The sequence below is a fragment of the Mercurialis annua genome, linkage group LG1-X (genome assembly GCF_937616625.2).
Source record: "Mercurialis annua linkage group LG1-X, ddMerAnnu1.2, whole genome shotgun sequence".
In the NCBI taxonomy this organism is placed as follows: Eukaryota; Viridiplantae; Streptophyta; class Magnoliopsida; order Malpighiales; family Euphorbiaceae; genus Mercurialis; species Mercurialis annua.
The window spans coordinates 46,184,921-46,208,156 of NC_065570.1; the positions used below are offsets into that span (position 1 = coordinate 46,184,921).

Here is a 23,236-nt window from a genome sequence, read left to right on the forward strand (position 1 = left end):
AGTTAGACTTTAATTAAATTTCAATGACTATAAGGAGATATTATCTTTGAAAAATGATTCCATGAGAACAATTCTATATTAGTAAGAAAAATCCGTACTAGAAGTTAAATATCACCTCTTAACTATCATTTCTTCATTTTACCAAAACAAAAAGAGAGAAACAAGAGTAAGAAAGTAATGAAACCCTAAACCTAACTTCAGAAACAAGATCAATTACACCTTAATTTAAGTTTGGATCAAGAAAAGAAGATATTTGGTAAGTAATTTAAGTGTTTGGGTTGATTAGGTTAGGATTCATCATCTTTTTGCAAGCAATCTGCTTATATCCTAAATTTGGTCTGTGTTGTTTATATCATAGGTCACGTTATACAGCTCCAAATTGGTTGATTCTTGAGTCTATGGAAACTATATCCAGTCTAATACAATTGGTATTCTTTGTGTATCATCATTTGATGTCGTTATGATAGCCTAATACTCCACGCCATTTTATTGCTCTGTCTGCCTATACAGTCTGATAGGGTGTCACCAAAATATGAATATCTCATTGTTTAGAGATCTAATTGAGTTTTTTCTTTTTGGTATCTTTTATAGACTCATATATATATAACTTCACCGAAGGGTTTTGTCAAATTGTGTTTATATTGATCTGTGGATCACTTTGAAGATAGGGTATATGTTCTGACTACTTGTAGAACTATGGCTGCAACATTAGCTACTTGTGAAATTGATAAAATGAGTTATACATGTCCGAATGATGCCATTTTTAATTCTATGGATTCTTTAGGATGTTAACTAAAACTTTTTAGTTTTTACAAAAGACTAATTCTGTCATTTGGATGGTGAATAATGAAGGAACATTTAATTGTACAATCTGTCTAGACAGTTTAACCTAATGGTATTGTAATATGCATAATCTGATTTATGCTAATCCAATTGATGTGCTTCCAATTGGAAATGAAACTAGACCCAAATGTACAGGACTCATATCAATATTTTATAGAAATGATGTTTGAGTTAGGAGTAGTACCTATTTGAAGTCATTGCACATAATCTGCCTAGAAAAAGGGGTTATGGTTACTAGTTTATTTCTTTATGTAAATTATCAAAATAGTTTTACTTTGTGAATTAATTGAGATCATATATGTGAATAGGTACTTATATACCAGAAGATAATATGACGGACAAGCCTGAAACTTCACGGGTTTGAGACTCGGTGAATTGAGTAAGTGAATAGATGGTGTTATACTTGGTATATACGTTTGTTTGCAATTGCAAGTGTGTATTGATTTGAGACGTATATGCGCTTGCGAATTATGGTTGAATTATTGGTGTGAGTTATGTTTTGGTTTTGAGAATCATGTCATGCTTATGTTTGGATATTCAATGAGAATTGAGAATAGTCGTTGGTTGCCTAAAATGGCGATTCGGGCCAACGATGTGAGATTAAGTTATTGGTTGCCTAAAAGGGCGATTTGCGCCAATAACGTATGTTGGTTGCCTATATGGCGATTTGAGCCAGCATGATAATTATGCGCATGATTGAATATCCTTCTGTAAGCTTGATGTTGATTGGAAATGTGAGAATATATTTGCTTTGAATTGAACATTGGACTACTACATTTGTTATGGTTATTGTTTATGTTGAATGGATCATTGCTCGAGTTATATATTAGTACTTGAAATGCTTATAAATGTGTATATTTAGTATGCATATATCTATTTGCTTATTGAGTTGCAGGCTCACCCCTCTGCGTTATTTTTTTTTCAGGATACAAAGAGTTGCATTGAGTCGACATTTGCATTTGATAGAGGTTTCAGGTGGGCCAATGGAGAGTTCATTGCACGTGCATATTTTGAAGTGTTTATGTGTATAAGATAGATAATAAAATTTTTGTACTAAGAGTTTTTATATAATCTTATGTATAAGTGTTTGATGTGAGATAGTTTGAATGTTACAGTTATGCGATAAGTTAAACCTTTTGTGTCAAAACATAACATATATTAAATGGATTTTGTGATGTTTGTTATAAATGTTTGAGTATATAAAATGTTTTAATTTGAGGGTGTCACATTAAGTGGTACCAGAGCGGGGATTAGATTCCCTAGGGCGTAGAGTTGTGATGCATATTGGCATAACATACATAACATGCATAACATGATATACATCTAATTGATGTAGTAGATATTCTGTAGGATGGATGAGCATGGAGATGATCCCATTGGCCCATAAATGTCTGTAGAGTCTGTGCATGGTCCTGGAAATGCATCTTTTAATGAACAGGAACAGTCTGAGGATAATGCTCCACCGCAAGATGAAAATCATTTGCTGCGACAGTTTATTGAAATGTTGCAAAGAATAGCAGCACCTCCCTACCATCGAGCACAGGAACCAGAAATTGACAAAAACTATGAGAGAGTTAGAAAACAAGGGGCAAAGACATTTGGAGGTACTACAGATCCTGCAGAAGCTGAAGAATGGTTGAGAAATACAGAGAGGGTTTTTGACATAATTAAATTCACTCCTCAGCAGAAGCTGAAATATGCAGTGTCATTGTTTGAGAAGGATGCTTTGGATTGGCGGGAAACAGTTCCAGGAAGCGGAAATAGGCCATTACTTTAACCTGGGAAACAGTTCCAGGAAGCGGAAATTTTTTACGCCATTTTTAAAATGGTTTTATTTTATAAGTCTCATCATCCTAACTTTTGGTATTCGAGATTAGATTTATTTCATTTATTTGAGACTTTTTTCATCCGCTGCTTTTTGGTTGTACTAATTGTCTACACATTTATAAGGAATTTTGTTTCACATCTCCAATTATGACTTTTCAATCAGCTCTAATCAATAATGTCAAGCTATTTTTAGCAAATGATTTTGCAATATCTTTCTCCAAAGTTTAGATATATAAACATAAAGATAATTTCAAATCTAAATCCAAATTTAGTTTTTCCTCACGTGCTTATAGCAAAAGAGAGGCATCATATTTTGAAATGGCTAAATAGTGATGTCAAAAGTAACGAAGCTTCTAATAAACACACCAAAAAAATCGTAAATACGACACCGTTTAAAGTGGTACTTTTATTGTTAATTTTCAAACAAACACTACAAGGAAACAGCTCAATAGCGAGCGGAAAACCGTTCCTTTAAAACAACAATTCGGTCTCTATTAATTTTTAGCGACTGAAATATTCCGGTCGCCAACGGACGCTATAAGCCTCGACCCTAATAGTAATTAGGGACCAGAATTGGTGTTGGTCGCAAAAACATTTTAGGGACAAGAACTTTTCCGGTCGTTAATAAATTTTTTTGCGACCAAAACTATTTATATTTGTGACCGACTTCCCTTCATTATTATTTATATATAACGTTAACTTTTACTAATAGCGAACGTTTTGTTTTAGTATTAGTGACCAAAATCTGGTCTCTATATTTAAAATTAATATCTTATTCAAATTAATTTCAACAGTATATTACACTATTTGTTACCGGAATACGGTCACAAAAAATAATTTAATATTTGAATTTCTAGTTATTGTGACTACAAATATGGTCGTAATAAACATGATAATTATTATGTAATATTTTAATTATACCATAAATTTGGAACCAAATATTATAACAAAAATTTTTTTCTATAATTATACTTACAATTGTAACAAAATGTTCAACAATTTTTAAATCATTCAAAAACGTTATACATCTAAAAACACAACTATTAGGAACTATAAAACACAAAATAGTTTTACCTTCAATAATCCAAAAAAATAGAATGCCTAAATTGGTGAATGGAAAGGAGATAAAAAATAACGGAAGTCCCGAAATAATATTTAGTCCCGAAATAATATCGTCAGCCAATTACTTTCAATATATAAATTTAAAATAGATGACTTTATTTAATTTTAAATTATAATAAAGTTTCAAAAAATGCAATAGCACTTTAGCAAATAAGAGTACATAATGTCATTTTATAACAAATCCGAATTTGAAACAGATGGACAATTCAATGTATTATTAATGTTAAAAAAAGAATTGAGGTAGGGCCCAGGCCCTTCCTGGCCCTACCTTAAATCCGTCCTTGATTATTCATTATGATCTATTAGGCGAGGCCTCGAGAGAATGTTGCTTAACCAAGTTATCGTCAGCCAATTACTTTCAATATTGAGTCCCGAAATAATATTTCTCAAACGAGTTACTAAAGGGATACAAATTTGCAAGAGACTATCAACAGAGTAACCTTGTTTCTTTAATCAAAGTCAAGCAATTAGAGAAGTCATTGTTTAATAGGTATATTGAACGGCCTTTTGTTACATTGAAAAGGCAGCAAATCCACGAATTTAATATTTTTTGACTACAATTGCTGTGGAATAATTGCAAATACACAATTTTTTATCTTTAAATAATTAAATTTCTTACTCTTGTCAATATATTATATCTTATCTTCTTCTTCTTTTATTTTTATCAAAGCATGTACTAAAAGTTATCAGTTGAATAAAATATTAATATATTATCATTCCTACACATTACTATATTAGAAATAGTCAGCAACTAAGAGATTGAAGCAACCTTTTAATAATGTATATGTTGCTTCAAATAAAGCCTCAGGTTACTCCATTCCTACATTCTCATTTAGTCATGTCCATTTTTTTTAAAAAAAGTTCTTATACTTATAAGACATATATATCTTAGAGAAAAGGTCGAAAAGCTATTGAAAAATTTATTCATTTTTGAATAATAATAATTTTTCAAGTAATTCTAAAATAAAATTTATGATATTTACATGTTTATATATTTATTAAATATTTGTTTTGTTAATGTAATGTTTAGTTCATAAAGAATTGAGGTAATTATCTTCAACCCTATGAGATTTGAGTTATTGTTCTAGTTAGACCATGACATTCAAAGAAAGTTCTATTACGAATAATATAAAAATAAAAAAAATTAAATTTTAATTATAAAATATGTCAAATTTATATTTGTTATCTTGTTTATTAAAGTACACTAAGATAAATTAATGAATACTTATTACTATTTATATTTATATTAATTTACAGTAAAAATAGATCAGAACAAGACATACTAATTATAAGAAAAATTTGAAAAATATTATTTCGATTTTTCTTATTTTTTATTTTATCAAATTGAAAGAATTAAACATCTTAAATAATCTAAATGGTGGTAAAGTGTGTAATATTGCAAAAATTTAAGCATAAATTTTAAATGTCGGAGTCTAACTGGTATAATATGTCAAATCTCAGGGGTTGAGTATATTGTATTCTAGAACTAAAAAATTATATATTTTCTTCTATAAATTCGATAGCTTGCGGCACCAAATACAACAAGGGAAAGGAAATGGCTAAGCTACAAAATTCCATCCTATTATACCTCTTTATCTTCTTGTTTCTGATTGTATCCACGGGTATGCATCATGTTGTTCTTGTTCGCATATGTGTTCAAATTTTATGATTTATTCTTATGGTGTGTTTATTAAACTGCAGAGATGCAAGGCACAAAAGCAGAAGTTTGCGAAAGGCGAAGCAAAACATGGACAGGGTTTTGTGGAAGCTCAAATAGCTGTAATCGTCAGTGCAAGAGTAGAGAGGGCGCTTTAAGCGGAGCTTGCCATGCACAATTCCCAGGATTTGCATGCTTCTGTTACTTCAAATGCTAGAGGAGCACTCACCAACCACCTTATGCTTTCAATATCCAAACTCTGTAATATCTACTAAATAAGCCGTCAATGGCATTTAACATGTTGGCATCATAATATCATAAATGTTTCACTTCTATGTTATCCGTGCAAGTATATTGTGCCTTATGCTCGTATATTTAGTATATATATATATATATATATATATATATATATATATATATATATATATATATATATATATATATATATATATATATATATATATATATATATATATATATATATATATATATATATATTTAGTGTATCTGAAACTTCTTAGGTCACTCAGTTTATCGTAAACTACAGAAAGAGTATCGAGTTCACTTTTGTTAAAAAAAGATGCAACATGCATGTATCATGAATTACAATAAGGGTATTCAATTATACCTTTTGCAAATAAAAGGATATTGAGTTATACCCCTTTTTGTGATTCTGGCAAGTCATATATGCGAAAACGTTGCGTACTTGGAAATTCTGACGACATATAATGACCCTCTTTGTGATACAATGTATAACTCACTATCCTTTTTTTAATGAACTTAAAATACATATTATTTCTATAATTCGCGATACATCCAGCGACTTAGAGAGTTTAATATTTGTATATGAGCAGATATACGTAGTTTTAACATATATATTACATAAATCACATTTTTATTTATAAAAGTTATTATATTAAAGATGCATCACATATTTTGTGACGATTTAAGTATCAATTTTTCCCGTAAATTTGATTAGTTAGTTTTAAAATTAACTTTATTATAAATGACCCCTACAAATTGTTATGTTTGATCAATTAGCCCCCTAAGCTTACATACAAAGTAACATACCAAGGAGGTTAATTATACAATGTTAATGTTGAATGTCGAAACAAATTAACAATGAGCTCCGAGGTGAAGAAAAAATCGATATTTAACTCGATATAATATCCTATGTCGGTTAACCTTAGTCCATAAACAGAGGCTAAATATACGTATAGGTTCCTCACGTTTGGTTCGGTTTTGAATTTGATCCGTAATGAAGTTTTTTTTTCGTTGGAGGTATTTAATGCGTTAAAAACAATTCACATCGCACCCTCTAAATATAAAATGCCACATGTCTGTTAGTGATTGGCCAATGTGAACCATCAAAACCTAATATGTCATCACTGAGTTGACCAGTCACCGACGAACATGTGACATTTTAGGTTTGGAGAGTCCGATGTGAATTTTTTTATAATGTTATTGAAAAAAAAGTTTATTAAGGTCCAAATTTAAAACCGAATCAAACGAGAGGATCTAATTTTTATATTTGGCCATAAAAAGATCTGCATATAACGATCAAATATATCTATCAAGTACACAAATTTCTATCATGGAAATGTTTCTGAAAATTCAAGTTGAATATAATAAATAGAGGTTAAGAAATCAAGTATGTAACATACATTTATAAGGAATTTGGTTATTGTAATTTTATTTCACATCTCCAACTATGACTTTTCAATCACTTTTAATAATTAATGTCAAACTATTTTTAGCAAATGATTTTGCAGTATCTATCTCCAAAGTCTAGAAATAGCCTATGCTTTATATCTATATCTATACTATATATAAAAGCATGAGTAGTGGTGGTGGTGGTGGTGGTGGTGGTGGTGGTGGGGGAGGGGGGAGGTGGAGTGGGGTAGACAGGCAAACATACCAAAATATCCTTTTAAATTTATTACTAATTGATAACTTTAATCAAAGGTTTTTTTATCATTACAAATTATAAATTTTTTTTAATTGTTAAATATTGAGTAGCATTAGAATTTGATTTGAATAAGGGATACATGTGTTAATCCGTAATCCGAATTATAATGATGGAAGATTATACAATTGAAATAAATAATGAGTTTGGTTTGAACAAGATATCAGAAAATTTAATCTATTAAACTAATTTTACATATACGACTATAGAGCTATATATAAATACTTATCAACATATTACATATATTTTTTTCCCTGATAATTAGGGAGGAGAAGGGTGAGACTCGAACACAAGACTTCTTACCAAAATATTTGTGGCTATTACCACTGTGCTACAAGAGCACTAGCAACAAATAACATATATGCATAGCCTATCAATTACCTATATAGCGTGTGTAAGTTAGTTTCTTGCGACTACCTTTTTCATGCTTAATGTCTTTTAGTGCTGTAGGACTTTAAAATTATTACTTGATACTAAATTTAATAAATTACTAATATATCTATAGTAATATATAAAATTACGGATGAATATGTTGATAAGTATCGCTAACATAGGGATAATTTCAATTCTAAATTGAATTTTAATTATTCTCTTGTGGTTATAACAAAAGAGAGGTGCATATTTACAAATGAAAATATAGTGTTGTCAAAAATTACGAAACGAATAACAACCACACAAAATAAATCCTAAAATATGACACTGTTTTAAGTAGAATTTTTATTTTTATTTTTCAAATGTCTCTTCCTTTTATTAACAAAATATTCTCTATTTGCCTTAAATTTCTTCTATTTTTTTTGACCACAACGCGTTTTTTCGATGTTTGGCATCCTGCAACTGCTATTCGACTGTTATTTTGCAGCAACTCGGGCTAGTAAAAAATTCATCAATTTTGGCCGAATTTAAAAATCAACAACTACACCTGTATGAAATTTTCTTATGACTTAGCTCCATAATCGGGTTTCAACTCTTTCGTTCCTTTCTAAAAGACGAATTGTGCATTTGGATCCAGGAGTGTGGTATTTAACTCGATATACTATCCTATGTCGGTTAACCTTAGCCCATAAAAAGAGGCTAAATATACATATTGGACCCTCACTTTTGTTTCGGTTTTGAATTTGATCCGTAATGAAGTTTTTTTCTTTGGAGGTATTTAATGCATTAAAAACAATTCACATCAGACCCTCCAAGTATAAAATGCCACATGTCTGTTAGTGATTAGCCAATATGAACCATCAAACCTAATATGTCAACACTGAGTTTACGAGTCACTAATGGACATGTGACAATTTAGGTTCGGAGAGTCCGATTTTAACTTTTTTATAACGTTAAGTAACTCTATCGAAAAAAAGTTCATTAAGGTCCAAATTTAAAACCGAACCAAATGAGATGGTCTAATCTGTATATTTGGCCATAAAAGACCAGCATATAACGATCAAATATGACACCGTTTTAAGTAGACTTTTTATTTTTAATTTTCAAACGTCTCTTCCTTTTATTAACAAAATATTCTCTATTTGCCTTTACATCCTTCTATTTTTTTGACCACAACGCGTTTTTTTATGTTTGGCATCCTAGGACTATTATTCGACTGGTTATTTTGCAACAAATCGGGCTAATATAAAATTCATCAATCTTGGCAGAATTTGGAAATCAACAACTACACCTTGTATGAAATTTTTCTTATGACTTAGCTCCATCATCGGGTATCAACTCTTTTGTTCCTTTCTAAAAGACGAATTGTTCATTTGGATTTGGGAGTGTGGTATCAGTGGTATGGTGGAAACGCAATTACACCTGCTTTTACATTGTGTTTATGCTAGTTTGGTTTGAAATTTAATTCTTTGGATTGTCCCAAATTGCTTTAATAATTTTTTTTCAACATTGGATTTATGTCATTTGAAAGGGTAAATTTTTTGGTTTTCTGCAGTTACTTATGATTGTTATTACTTGGGAGATTTGGAAAGCGCGTGATTAAAGATTTGTTCAGAAGATTTCATTCGGACGACGTTATCTACAAAATTTGCTTTAATGATTTCATTTTGAATGTACCTATGTTTTTAAAATGGTCCTAATAGTAAAAAAATACCTGAACTTTTGATTTTTTTTTCGTTTATAGCCCAAATTTTTAAAATCGACAAATTTTAACTCATTTCTCATTTTTCAGTTTCAATTGTAGCTAATTGCTCAAATTTGAGTTGAAACAAAATTCAATATACGTTTCATATTAATTCATGTTTGTAATTTTTGATGGTAAAATGATAAATTATAATATTATGAAGCAATATGAACGACAAATTTTTAAAAAAATCACTTTTATTTGAGAAATTAGCTGTACTTGAAACTGAAAACAAAAAAAAGGGCTGAAATTGAAGATTTTGAAAGTTTGGGTCATAAACGAATAAAATCGAAAAGATGGGATTTTTTTATTTTAGCTCATTTCTCATTTTTCAGTTTCAATTATAGTCAATTGTTCAAATTTGAGTTGAAACAAAATTCAATATGTGCTTCATATTACTTCATGTTTGGAATTTGTTATGGTAAAATGATAAATTATAATATTATGAAGCAATATGAACGACAAATTAAAAAAAATCACTTTTATTTTGAGATATTAGCTGTACTTGAAACTGAAATAAAAAATGGGCTGAAATTAAAGATTTTGAAAGTTTGGGTCATAAACGAAAAAAATCAAAAAGATGAGATTTTTTTTAATTAAGCCTTTAAAATATCTTGCTTTATAAAGTTTGAAATTAAACTGATGAAGAATTTTTATTTATTTTTTTCATAAAAATGATCAATAAATTAGCTCACCACAAGCAGTGGAGGCAAACAAAACAAAATAATCAAGTTTGATTACAAATCAAATCCAAATTTCTAACAACATAGGCACAAGAAGAAAGAACAAAATCAATATCCAAAGTTCTTTGAATTTTCTATTGGCAAGAAAAGACCACTGCCAATAAAAATAAACGTAAGAAAACGGAATAACCCGAGGACAATTTCCATAGCTACTAACAACAATCATCAAAGACTAAACACCATAATTTTCTTAACCATGCCGAACACATAAGCTCAATTCACCATCCAATGTACTCAATCAAAGTTCAATAATTTCAGAAAATTATTTACCCTTCATAAACGCCATTGCCGAAAGAGTTAGCATCCAATTTACCATCACAACATCTCCATTAGAGATCATGAATATCTTATACAAACAAGGAAACAAAACCCCCAAAGTATACTCAAACCCTAGAATTTTCAATCATTAATTATTCAATTTGATCCATGGAAACCTTAAATTTCTTACCTTAGCATTATTACCTTAGGTCTAGGATCAATTTGCATCAAGAATTAAGAGATTTGGAAAAGCAGCATGAGTTTTGCACCAAAAGAGTAAGGTTCGGCCGTGGCTTCTTAAGAATGAAGGAGAAGAAGTCTTTTGGCTATCTTAAGGAAAGGAATGACTTATTTCCTTATAATTCAAGCGGTTGGCAAAAGACTCACTTTAACTCAAAGTGGCTAATTTGCACTTTAACTCAAACTTTTGACTAACCGTCGTGCTAAACTTTTCAAATAATATCGGAATTCCTTTTCCGATTCATTCTTAATTATTTTCAATTATAATAATCTTTTCTTTGGATTATTATTGGCTAAAATTCCAATTTTAGCTCAAATGGCCAAATTGCACTTTAACCCTTATTCATACTTAATCGTCAAACTTACCTTTAAAATGATTTCGTTTATTTACGGAACTTTGGCGATCATTTATTAATAATATTTCACGGACGTTGGTGTGAATATTATTAGTTTGGGCTTTCCAATTTATTTATTTTATTTCCTTTCTTTTTAATCCCCCTAAAATCCAATTCGTCAAATAATAACTTCTCGCTGAAATTATTATTTTACGATGAGTTCAATAGACCCTCTTTAGTCTAAGTCCGTACTGCCCAATCTTAATTCGATATTCTTGACCTTAGTCCATACGATTTAACCTCGTGGCACTTCTACGTAATACCTAAAATTCAGGTTATTACAATCGAATCTCAATATTTCACATTCAACTTCTTTAAAGACAAAGGCAGTCCCAAGTACGTAATCGGAAAGTCCTCTATTTTACAAGATAAAATCTCAGCAGCTAAACTCATAGAATAATCATCCAAGTTAATACCGATGATAGAAGACTTTTGAAAGTTTATTTGGAAGCCAGAAATCAATTCAAAACAAATCAAAATTCGACGCAAATCCTATGTTTTTCAAAATCATAAGGAATGAACACTAAAGTATCATCACCAAATTGAAATAGAGAAACCGGATTAACCTATCCATAAATATGAATCCCATCCAACAAATCTTTAGAGATAGCCTTATCAAAGATAGCACGCAAGCCTTCTACAATTAACACAAACATCAGAGGCGAAATTGGATCTCCTTAGCGGATGCCTTTTTCTTTAGAAAAGTTTTCACAGGTAAGCTGTTGTTAATCAACACAACTAACTGTGATGATTTAAAAAGTGAAGAAATTCAGTGAATCCAAGAACAATCGAAATTCATTCTTTTAAGCATAAAAATAATAAAGTTCCACGAAACTGAATCAAACGCTTTCTTAAAATACAGTTTAATCATAAGAACCCTCTATCTGCGAGAATGAACCAGGACCGACTGGGAAGTTACTTGAGTTATAAAATTTAGCAAACAAATCCGTAATGTCACCTTTTAATATCTTCCATGCTTTTTTACAGAAGAAAAAATTAGAACCATCTAGGCCAGGAGACCTGTTATCATCGAATTTAGACAAAGCATTGAAGATTTCAGTCTCCGAAAAAGGAACTGTGAGTAAATCAACCTAAACATCCAAACGGCTTTTGATGGGAAAATTTGAAAGAGAGAATGGCGGGAACTGCAGCTTCTCCTTAAAAAGATTCATATAATAAGAGTGAACCTGAGATATAATATCAGTCTGATCCGAGTAAAACATGTTATCCACCGATATCTTAGTAATGATATTAATTCGAGATCGATTACAGGAATCGAATGAAAATATTTGGTTTTCTTCTCGCCAAATTGATTCCAATTCAATCTCGATTTTTAAAGCCATAAAGAATCTAGTTGTTTAGAAACTGTTTCAAAGTCAGCCTGAAGAGAAGAAAGCTGATCAATTTTCGCTTCCTCAAGAGTACGAGAATCAGCTAAACAATCCAACTCGGATATAGACTGTTGAACATAAATCATCTTCAAAATCAGATCACCAAAATGCGATTTATTCCAAATTTTGATGACAGATCTGAGCTCCTTTAGCTTTGTAACTAAATTCCAAGAACCATCTTCAGAGACTATAGCCCAAGAAATATCAATAAGAAATAAGAAGTCTGAATGATTCCACCATGCATTGATAGACTTAAAAGGTTTAGGACCCCAATCCGCAATAACTTCAGAGCAAAATAAGAGTGGAACATGATCCGAGTATGATCTAGGTAACGCCTTAAAAGAATGCTTAGGCCAAAAGGAAAAAGAACTTGGGGAGATAAAGCATCTGTCTATTTTAGACCTCGATAATCTATTATACCAAGTAAAAATACCACCTTCTAAAGGCACTTCTAGCAAAGATGATGAATTAATAAACTCAAAGAAGTCCTTCATCGAATTATAGAAACCTGTACAGTTAAGCCTCTTAGTAGGATCCAAGATTTCATTGAAATCTCCTAGAAAAATACAAAGCTTATCTGTTGCCAATTCACTAAGAATATCTTGCCAAAAAATGGAACGATCCCTCGGGCAATTACACGCATATACCAAAATCAGTCTCATATTAGAAGAGGATCAGGAAAGATCCATACTAATAAACCTTGATTAGTAATCAGTTTAGAAGGAGAGGTCAAAAGTTTCTTCCATATTAAAACTAAACCCCCAAAAGCCCCTTGAGAAGAAGAAAATCCAAAGTCAAAATCTGTATTAGGCCATAACCTCCTGATACCAAATTCATCAATTTTTTTTTATCAAACCAAGAATAGAAATATGATTCTTTTGGACTAAAGAACGAACAAATCTTTGTTTTCTAGAGTAAGAAAGGCCTCCTCAACAGTACCACAAGATGATATTAAAACAACTCAACAAAACAATATTTAAAAAACTGGCAAATATCTGATTCAAACAGACTTCAAAAAGTCCTGCAGAATTCTATGCGACAACAAATCTATGATAGCAGCTTCATTTTCCTCTGAAAATAATCCAAGTCTTAGACCAGCAATCCACGTCTTTTGTGCTTCTGAAGCCTTGTTTGCAGCTGAAAAATTAATTTTGCTCTTATGCTAAATAGTGGCATTCGAAAAGGAAGATCCAAAGCTTTCTGGAAGAGTAAGAGCTGAGCAAAAATTCCCTTTCTTGTCAATACATTTATGTTTATATCTCTACTCAATAGACCCCATAAAACCTGCTAGAGTACACCCTGCTGACAGACATGAAACATGCAGACCTTCCTCATTAGCCGAATAAGCTGACTGCTTCTCAGATTGATCATTTCCGAATGCATTTTGAACATACGCAAGAGAAGAAACCTTTGTAAGACCCCTAGTTTCCAAAAAATCCATTAATACTTTATCCATCGGTTTATCCTGATTTGAGAATGACCCTTGACTGGATGAATCATCAGAAGACTCAGAATCCAGACCATGCCATTCCTCCAGTACTATAGGCAAGTCTGATTTTGTTACACGAACATTAAATTCCTAATCTGTAAACAGTACTAGAATTGACTCTTGAATACCATCCTTAGTTGTACAAATCATTATCAAACCAGTGTCAAACATTTGAATATCATATAGTTATGCTCATGCATTTCATTCATTTTGACGATTAAGAGTAAGTGTCATTCATAAGCATTTATGTGAGCATTTAAACATATGATTTATATATAATTAAATGGAATAAGGGGGTTTGATTAACGCTATAACTATTCAAAATGAATAATAGGTAGTATAACAATAAACAAATATGTTCAAACTAAATTGGAAGAAAGTACGTCGGTTAACTAGGGTTATTTGGTTATTATGAAACAAAATAAACTAAATTTTCCAAGTTAGACTTTAATTAAATTTCAATGACTATAAGGAGATATTATCTTTGAAAAATGATTCCATGAGAACAATTCTATATTAGTAAGAAAAATCCGTACTAGAAGTTAAATATCACCTCTTAACTATCATTTCTTCATTTTACCAAAACAAAAAGAGAGAAACAAGAGTAAGAAAGTAATGAAACCCTAAACCTAACTTCAGAAACAAGATCAATTACACCTTAATTTAAGTTTGGATCAAGAAAAGAAGATATTTGGTAAGTAATTTAAGTGTTTGGGTTGATTAGGTTAGGATTCATCATCTTTTTGCAAGCAATCTGCTTATATCCTAAATTTGGTCTGTGTTGTTTATATCATAGGTCACGTTATACAGCTCCAAATTGGTTGATTCTTGAGTCTATGGAAACTATATCCAGTCTAATACAATTGGTATTCTTTGTGTATCATCATTTGATGTCGTTATGATAGCCTAATACTCCACGCCATTTTATTGCTCTGTCTGCCTATACAGTCTGATAGGGTGTCACCAAAATATGAATATCTCATTGTTTAGAGATCTAATTGAGTTTTTTCTTTTTGGTATCTTTTATAGACTCATATATATATAACTTCACCGAAGGGTTTTGTCAAATTGTGTTTATATTGATCTGTGGATCACTTTGAAGATAGGGTATATGTTCTGACTACTTGTAGAACTATGGCTGCAACATTAGCTACTTGTGAAATTGATAAAATGAGTTATACATGTCCGAATGATGCCATTTTTAATTCTATGGATTCTTTAGGATGTTAACTAAAACTTTTTAGTTTTGACAAAAGACTAATTCTGTCATTTGGATGGTGAATAATGAAGGAACATTTAATTGTACAATCTGTCTAGACAGTTTAACCTAATGGTATTGTAATATGCATAATCTGATTTATGCTAATCCAATTGATGTGCTTCCAATTGGAAATGAAACTAGACCCAAATGTACAGGACTCATATCAATATTTTATAGAAATGATGTTTGAGTTAGGAGTAGTACCTATTTGAAGTCATTGCACATAATCTGCCTAGAAAAAGGGGTTATGGTTACTAGTTTATTTCTTTATGTAAATTATCAAAATAGTTTTACTTTGTGAATTAATTGAGATCATATATGTGAATAGGTACTTATATACCAGAAGATAATATGACGGACAAGCCTGAAACTTCACGGGTTTGAGACTCGGTGAATTGAGTAAGTGAATAGATGGTGTTATACTTGGTATATACGTTTGTTTGCAATTGCAAGTGTGTATTGATTTGAGACGTATATGCGCTTGCGAATTATGGTTGAATTATTGGTGTGAGTTATGTTTTGGTTTTGAGAATCATGTCATGCTTATGTTTGTATATTCAATGAGAATTGAGAATAGTCGTTGGTTGCCTAAAATGGCGATTCGGGCCAACGATGTGAGATTAAGTTATTGGTTGCCTAAAAGGGCGATTTGCGCCAATAACGTATGTTGGTTGCCTATATGGCGATTTGAGCCAGCATGATAATTATGCGCATGATTGAATATCCTTCTGTAAGCTTGATGTTGATTGGAAATGTGAGAATATATTTGCTTTGAATTGAACATTGGACTACTACATTTGTTATGGTTATTGTTTATGTTGAATGGATCATTGCTCGAGTTATATATTAGTACTTGAAATGCTTATAAATGTGTATATTTAGTATGCATATATCTATTTGCTTATTGAGTTGCAGGCTCACCCCTCTGCGTTATTTTTTTTTCAGGATACAAAGAGTTGCATTGAGTCGACATTTGCATCTGATAGAGGTTTCAGGTGGGCCAATGGAGAGTTCATTGCACGTGCATATTTTGAAGTGTTTATGTGTATAAGATAGATAATAAAATTTTTGTACTAAGAGTTTTTATATAATCTTATGTATAAGTGTTTGATGTGAGATAGTTTGAATGTTACAGTTATGCGATAAGTTAAACCTTTTGTGTCAAAACATAACATATATTAAATGGATTTTGTGATGTTTGTTATAAATGTTTGAGTATATAAAATGTTTTAATTTGAGGGTGTCACATTAAGTGGTACCAGAGCGGGGATTAGATTCCCTAGGGCGTAGAGTTGTGATGCATATTGGCATAACATACATAACATGCATAACATGATATACATCTAATTGATGTAGTAGATATTCTGTAGGATGGATGAGCATGGAGATGATCCCATTGGCCCATAAATGTCTGTAGAGTCTGTGCATGGTCCTGGAAATGCATCTTTTAATGAACAGGAACAGTCTGAGGATAATGCTCCACCGCAAGATGAAAATCATTTGCTGCGACAGTTTATTGAAATGTTGCAAAGAATAGCAGCACCTCCCTACCATCGAGCACAGGAACCAGAAATTGACAAAAACTATGAGAGAGTTAGAAAACAAGGGGCAAAGACATTTGGAGGTACTACAGATCCTGCAGAAGCTGAAGAATGGTTGAGAAATACAGAGAGGGTTTTTGACATAATTAAATTCACTCCTCAGCAGAAGCTGAAATATGCAGTGTCATTGTTTGAGAAGGATGCTTTGGATTGGCGGGAAACAGTTCCAGGAAGCGGAAATTTTTTACGCCATTTTTAAAATGGTTTTATTTTATAAGTCTCATCATCCTAACTTTTGGTATTCGAGATTAGATTTATTTCATTTATTTGAGACTTTTTTCATCCGCTGCTTTTTGGTTGTACTAATTGTCTACACATTTATAAGGAATTTTGTTTCACATCTCCAATTATGACTTTTCAATCAGCTCTAATCAATAATGTCAAGCTATTTTTAGCAAATGATTTTGCAATATCTTTCTCCAAAGTTTAGATATATAAACATAAAGATAATTTCAAATCTAAATCCAAATTTAGTTTTTCCTCACGTGCTTATAGCAAAAGAGAGGCATCATATTTTGAAATGGCTAAATAGTGATGTCAAAAGTAACGAAGCTTCTAATAAACACACCAAAAAAATCGTAAATACGACACCGTTTAAAGTGGTACTTTTATTGTTAATTTTCAAACAAACACTACAAGGAAACAGCTCAATAGCGAGCGGAAAACCGTTCCTTTAAAACAACAATTCGGTCTCTATTAATTTTTAGCGACTGAAATATTCCGGTCGCCAACGGACGCTATAAGCCTCGACCCTAATAGTAATTAGGGACCAGAATTGGTGTTGGTCGCAAAAACATTTTAGGGACAAGAACTTTTCCGGTCGTTAATAAATTTTTTTGCGACCAAAACTATTTATATTTGTGACCGACTTCCCTTCATTATTATTTATATATAACGTTAACCTTTACTAATAGCGAACGTTTTGTTTTAGTATTAGTGACCAAAATCTGGTCTCTATATTTAAAATTAATATCTTATTCAAATTAATTTCAACAGTATATTACACTATTTGTTACCGGAATACGGTCACAAAAAATAATTTAATATTTGAATTTCTAGTTATTGTGACTACAAATATGGTCGTAATAAACATGATAATTATTATGTAATATTTTAATTATACCATAAATTTGGAACCAAATATTATAACAAAAATTTTTTTCTATAATTATACTTACAATTGTAACAAAATGTTCAACAATTTTTAAATCATTCAAAAACGTTATACATCTAAAAACACAACTATTAGGAACTATAAAACACAAAATAGTTTTACCTTCAATAATCCAAAAAAATAGAATGCCTAAATTGGTGAATGGAAAGGAGATAAAAAATAACGGAAGTCCCGAAATAATATTTAGTCCCGAAATAATATCGTCAGCCAATTACTTTCAATATATAAATTTAAAATAGATGACTTTATTTAATTTTAAATTATAATAAAGTTTCAAAAAATGCAATAGCACTTTAGCAAATAAGAGTACATAATGTCATTTTATAACAAATCCGAATTTGAAACAGATGGACAATTCAATGTATTATTAATGTTAAAAAAAGAATTGAGGTAGGGCCCAGGCCCTTCCTGGCCCTACCTTAAATCCGTCCTTGATTATTCATTATGATCTATTAGGCGAGGCCTCGAGAGAATGTTGCTTAACCAAGTTATCGTCAGCCAATTACTTTCAATATTGAGTCCCGAAATAATATTTCTCAAACGAGTTACTAAAGGGATACAAATTTGCAAGAGACTATCAACAGAGTAACCTTGTTTCTTTAATCAAAGTCAAGCAATTAGAGAAGTCATTGTTTAATAGGTATATTGAACGGCCTTTTGTTACATTGAAAAGGCAGCAAATCCACGAATTTAATATTTTTTGACTACAATTGCTGTGGAATAATTGCAAATACACAATTTTTTATCTTTAAATAATTAAATTTCTTACTCTTGTCAATATATTATATCTTATCTTCTTCTTCTTTTATTTTTATCAAAGCATGTACTAAAAGTTATCAGTTGAATAAAATATTAATATATTATCATTCCTACACATTACTATATTAGAAATAGTCAGCAACTAAGAGATTGAAGCAACCTTTTAATAATGTATATGTTGCTTCAAATAAAGCCTCAGGTTACTCCATTCCTACATTCTCATTTAGTCATGTCCATTTTTTTTAAAAAAAGTTCTTATACTTATAAGACATATATATCTTAGAGAAAAGGTCGAAAAGCTATTGAAAAATTTATTCATTTTTGAATAATAATAATTTTTCAAGTAATTCTAAAATAAAATTTATGATATTTACATGTTTATATATTTATTAAATATTTGTTTTGTTAATGTAATGTTTAGTTCATAAAGAATTGAGGTAATTATCTTCAACCCTATGAGATTTGAGTTATTGTTCTAGTTAGACCATGACATTCAAAGAAAGTTCTATTACGAATAATATAAAAATAAAAAAAATTAAATTTTAATTATAAAATATGTCAAATTTATATTTGTTATCTTGTTTATTAAAGTACACTAAGATAAATTAATGAATACTTATTACTATTTATATTTATATTAATTTACAGTAAAAATAGATCAGAACAAGACATACTAATTATAAGAAAAATTTGAAAAATATTATTTCGATTTTTCTTATTTTTTATTTTATCAAATTGAAAGAATTAAACATCTTAAATAATCTAAATGGTGGTAAAGTGTGTAATATTGCAAAAATTTAAGCATAAATTTTAAATGTCGGAGTCTAACTGGTATAATATGTCAAATCTCAGGGGTTGAGTATATTGTATTCTAGAACTAAAAAATTATATATTTTCTTCTATAAATTCGATAGCTTGCGGCACCAAATACAACAAGGGAAAGGAAATGGCTAAGCTACAAAATTCCATCCTATTATACCTCTTTATCTTCTTGTTTCTGATTGTATCCACGGGTATGCATCATGTTGTTCTTGTTCGCATATGTGTTCAAATTTTATGATTTATTCTTATGGTGTGTTTATTAAACTGCAGAGATGCAAGGCACAAATGCAGAAGTTTGCGAAAGGCGAAGCAAAACATGGACAGGGTTTTGTGGAAGCTCAAGTAGCTGTAATCGTCAGTGCAAGAGTAGGGAGGGCGCTTTAAGCGGAGCTTGCCATGCACAATTCCCAGGATTTGCATGCTTCTGTTACTTCAAATGCTAGAGGAGCACTCACCAACCACCTTATGCTTTCAATATCCAAACTCTGTAATATCTACTAAATAAGCCATCAATGGCATTTAACATGTTGGCATCATAATATCATAAATGTTTCACTTCTATGTTATCCGTGCAAATATATTACTATTCAAAATATTGTGCCTTATGCTCGTATATTTAGTATATATATATATATTTAGTGTATCTGAAACTTCCTAGGTCACTCAGTTTATCGTAAACTACAGAAAGAGTATCGAGTTCACTTTCGTTAAAAGAAGATGCAACGTGCATGTATCATGAATTACAATAAGGCTATTCAATTATACCTTTTGCGAATAAAAGGACATTGAGTTATACCCCTTTTTGTGATTCTGGCAAGTCATATATGCGAAAACGTTGCGTATTTGGAAATTCTGACGACATATAGTGATCCCCTTTGTGATACAATGTATAACTCACTATCCTTTTTTTAATGAACTTAAACTACATATTATTTCTATAATTCGCGATACATTCAGTGACTTAGAGAGTTTAATATTCGTATATGAGCATATATACGTAGTTTTAACATATATATTACATAAATCACATTTTTATTTATAAGAGTTATTATATTAAAGATGTGACGATTTAAGTATCAATTTGTCCCGTAAATTTGATTAGTTAGTTTTCAAATTAACTTTATTATAAATGACCCCTACAAATTGTTATGTTTGATCAATTAGCCCCCTAAGCTTACATTCAAAGTAACATACCAAGGAGGTTAATTATACAATGTTAATGTTGAATGTCGAAACAAATTAACAATGAGCTCCGAGGTGAAGAAAAAATCGATACTTAACTCGATATAATATCCTATGTCGGTTAACCTTAGTCCATAAACAGAGGCTAAATATACGTATAGGACCCTCACTTTTGGTTCGGTTTTGAATTTGATCCGTAATGATGTTTTTTTTCGTTAGAGGTATTTAACGCGTTAAAAACAATTCACATTGCACCCTCCAAATATAAAATGCCACATGTCTGTTAGTGATTGGCCAATGTGAACCATCAAACTTAATACGTCACCACTGAGTTGACCAGTCACTGACGAACATGTGACATTTTAGGTTTGGAGAGTCCGATTTGAATTTTTTATAACGTTAAATACCTCTATTGAAAAAACAAATTATAAGAGTCTAAATTTAAAACCGAATTAAATGAGAGGATCTAATTTTTATATTTGGCCATAAAAAGATCCGCATATAACGATCAAATATATCTATCGAGTAAAAAAAATTCTATCATACAAATGCTTCTGAAAATTTAAGTTGAATATAATAAATAGAGGTTAAATAAGGAATCAAGTATGCATACATTTATAAAGATTTTGGTTATTGTAATTTTATTTCACATCTCCAACTATGACTTTTCAATCACTTTTAATAAATAATGTCAAACTATCTTTAGCGAATGATTTTGCAGTATCTATGCCCAAAGTCTAGAAATCACCTACGCTTTATATCTACATTGACTTAAGTAGCAATTTGCCCCTTCAACTTGTAAACAATGGTTATTTAACGAATAAAGGATCAATTCACCCCCTCAATTTGGCACGAAATATCAAATGAGTCATTTTGGACGTTTTTGGGTCAAACAGACCCGCAACTTGCGTTTTTCGCTCAAATCAGCCCCTCTGACACAAAAACACCCTAAAAAGAGAGTGAGATTGCTAATTAAGCTAATTAATTCTAATTAATCACAATTATAACCTTAATTAAACACAATTAAATTCCTAATTAAACCTAATTAGTCTAATTATTTTATTTAACCACCTAAATCTAAACCACCGGAAAAAGCCGCCGGAAACCACCCGACCCACTCCGTCACAGCCCGTCCCCCTCCGTCGCAAACCAACCTCTTCCATCAAAAACCGCTCCTCAGGCGAGGAGCCGCTGCTCCTCGCCTGAGAAGCAGCAGATCTGCTGCTCTAAAACGAGGAGCAGCAGCTCCTCGTTGGAGGATGCTGCTCCTCGTTTTTGAGGAGCAGCGAGGAGCAGAGCTCCTCGCCTGAGACGAACGCTCATCTCAGGCGAGGAGCTCTACTCCTCGCATAAACGCAGATCTGCTCGTAAGAGCAGATCTGCTGCTCCTCAGGCGAGGAGCAGCAGCTCCTCGCCTGAGGAGATGGTCGGGACTGAGTTGGTGGGGGACGGAAGTAGTGGGGCACGGAGGCGACGGCGGCGGATGGTGGTGGTCGGAATAAAGAGAAAGAAGAAGAAGGAAAGAAGAAGAAGAAAGGGGAGAGAAGAAGAAGAAGAAGGGAAAAAATACAAAAAGATTCTTTATTTTTGATTAAAAAATAAATTAGTTGTTGAACTTTTAAATATTAAAAGTTGTAATTGAAAATTAAAATTATTAAGTATTAATTTAAGAGATAAATAAAATATTGAGGATTTTTTTAAACTTTTTCCATTTTTTTCGGAGAGTGTAACACACTTGCTTAGCTGAGAGTGGGGGAGGGGTTTTTTGACCGAAAAACGCAAGTTGCGGGTTTGTTTGATCCAAAAACGTCCAAAATGACTTTTTTGATATTTCGTGCCAAATTGAGGGGGTGAATTGATCCTTTATTCGTTATTTAACACATAAATTAACTTTGTTGGCAAAACAGTATACGAACTTAATGATTATTAACAATTAGCCCATTTTAGCAAATTAACTTACACGTTAAGGGGGCAAATTGTCTATATAAGAGTCAATTAACTTATAAGTTGAAGGGGCAAATTGCAAAAATGGGGTAAATTGCCCATAATTACCAAGTTCGTGTACTGATTTGCCCATAAAGTTAATTTATGTGTTAATTGCCCATTGCTGACAAGTTGAGGGGGCATATTGACACTTATGTCTATCTACATCTATATCAATACTATATATAAAAGCACCGATGGAGGGGGGATAGGTAAACTTACCAAAATATCCTTTTAAATTTATTACTAATTGATAATTTTAATTAAAGGTTTTTTTGTCATTACCAATTATAAATTTTTTATGTGGGATTCAAACAAGACCAGAGCTATTTTTGTTTATGCTCCTACTTGTCCTGCCGATAGAGTTATTTTATGGGTTGATTTGTTGACGGTTATTAGCTCAGATT

General features: G+C 31.2%; 2 protein-coding genes across 2 annotated transcripts; both read left to right on the forward strand.

Moving 5' to 3' along the window:
- Positions 1 to 5,304: 5,304 nt before the first annotated feature.
- On the forward strand, positions 5,305 to 5,784 carry LOC126665205 (defensin-like protein 19). The gene is made up of 2 exons (XM_050357927.2): positions 5,305 to 5,414; positions 5,494 to 5,784. The coding sequence occupies exons 1-2, from the start codon at positions 5,348 to 5,350 to the stop codon at positions 5,664 to 5,666; spliced, it is 240 nt and encodes a 79-aa protein (XP_050213884.1). The 5' UTR covers positions 5,305 to 5,347; the 3' UTR covers positions 5,667 to 5,784.
- A 13,915-nt stretch (positions 5,785 to 19,699) lies between these two features.
- Positions 19,700 to 20,257, forward strand: LOC126665206 (defensin-like protein 19). Its single transcript, XM_050357928.2, has 2 exons — positions 19,700 to 19,855; positions 19,935 to 20,257. The coding sequence occupies exons 1-2, from the start codon at positions 19,789 to 19,791 to the stop codon at positions 20,105 to 20,107; spliced, it is 240 nt and encodes a 79-aa protein (XP_050213885.1). The 5' UTR covers positions 19,700 to 19,788; the 3' UTR covers positions 20,108 to 20,257.
- The last annotated feature ends 2,979 nt before the right edge of the window (positions 20,258 to 23,236 follow it).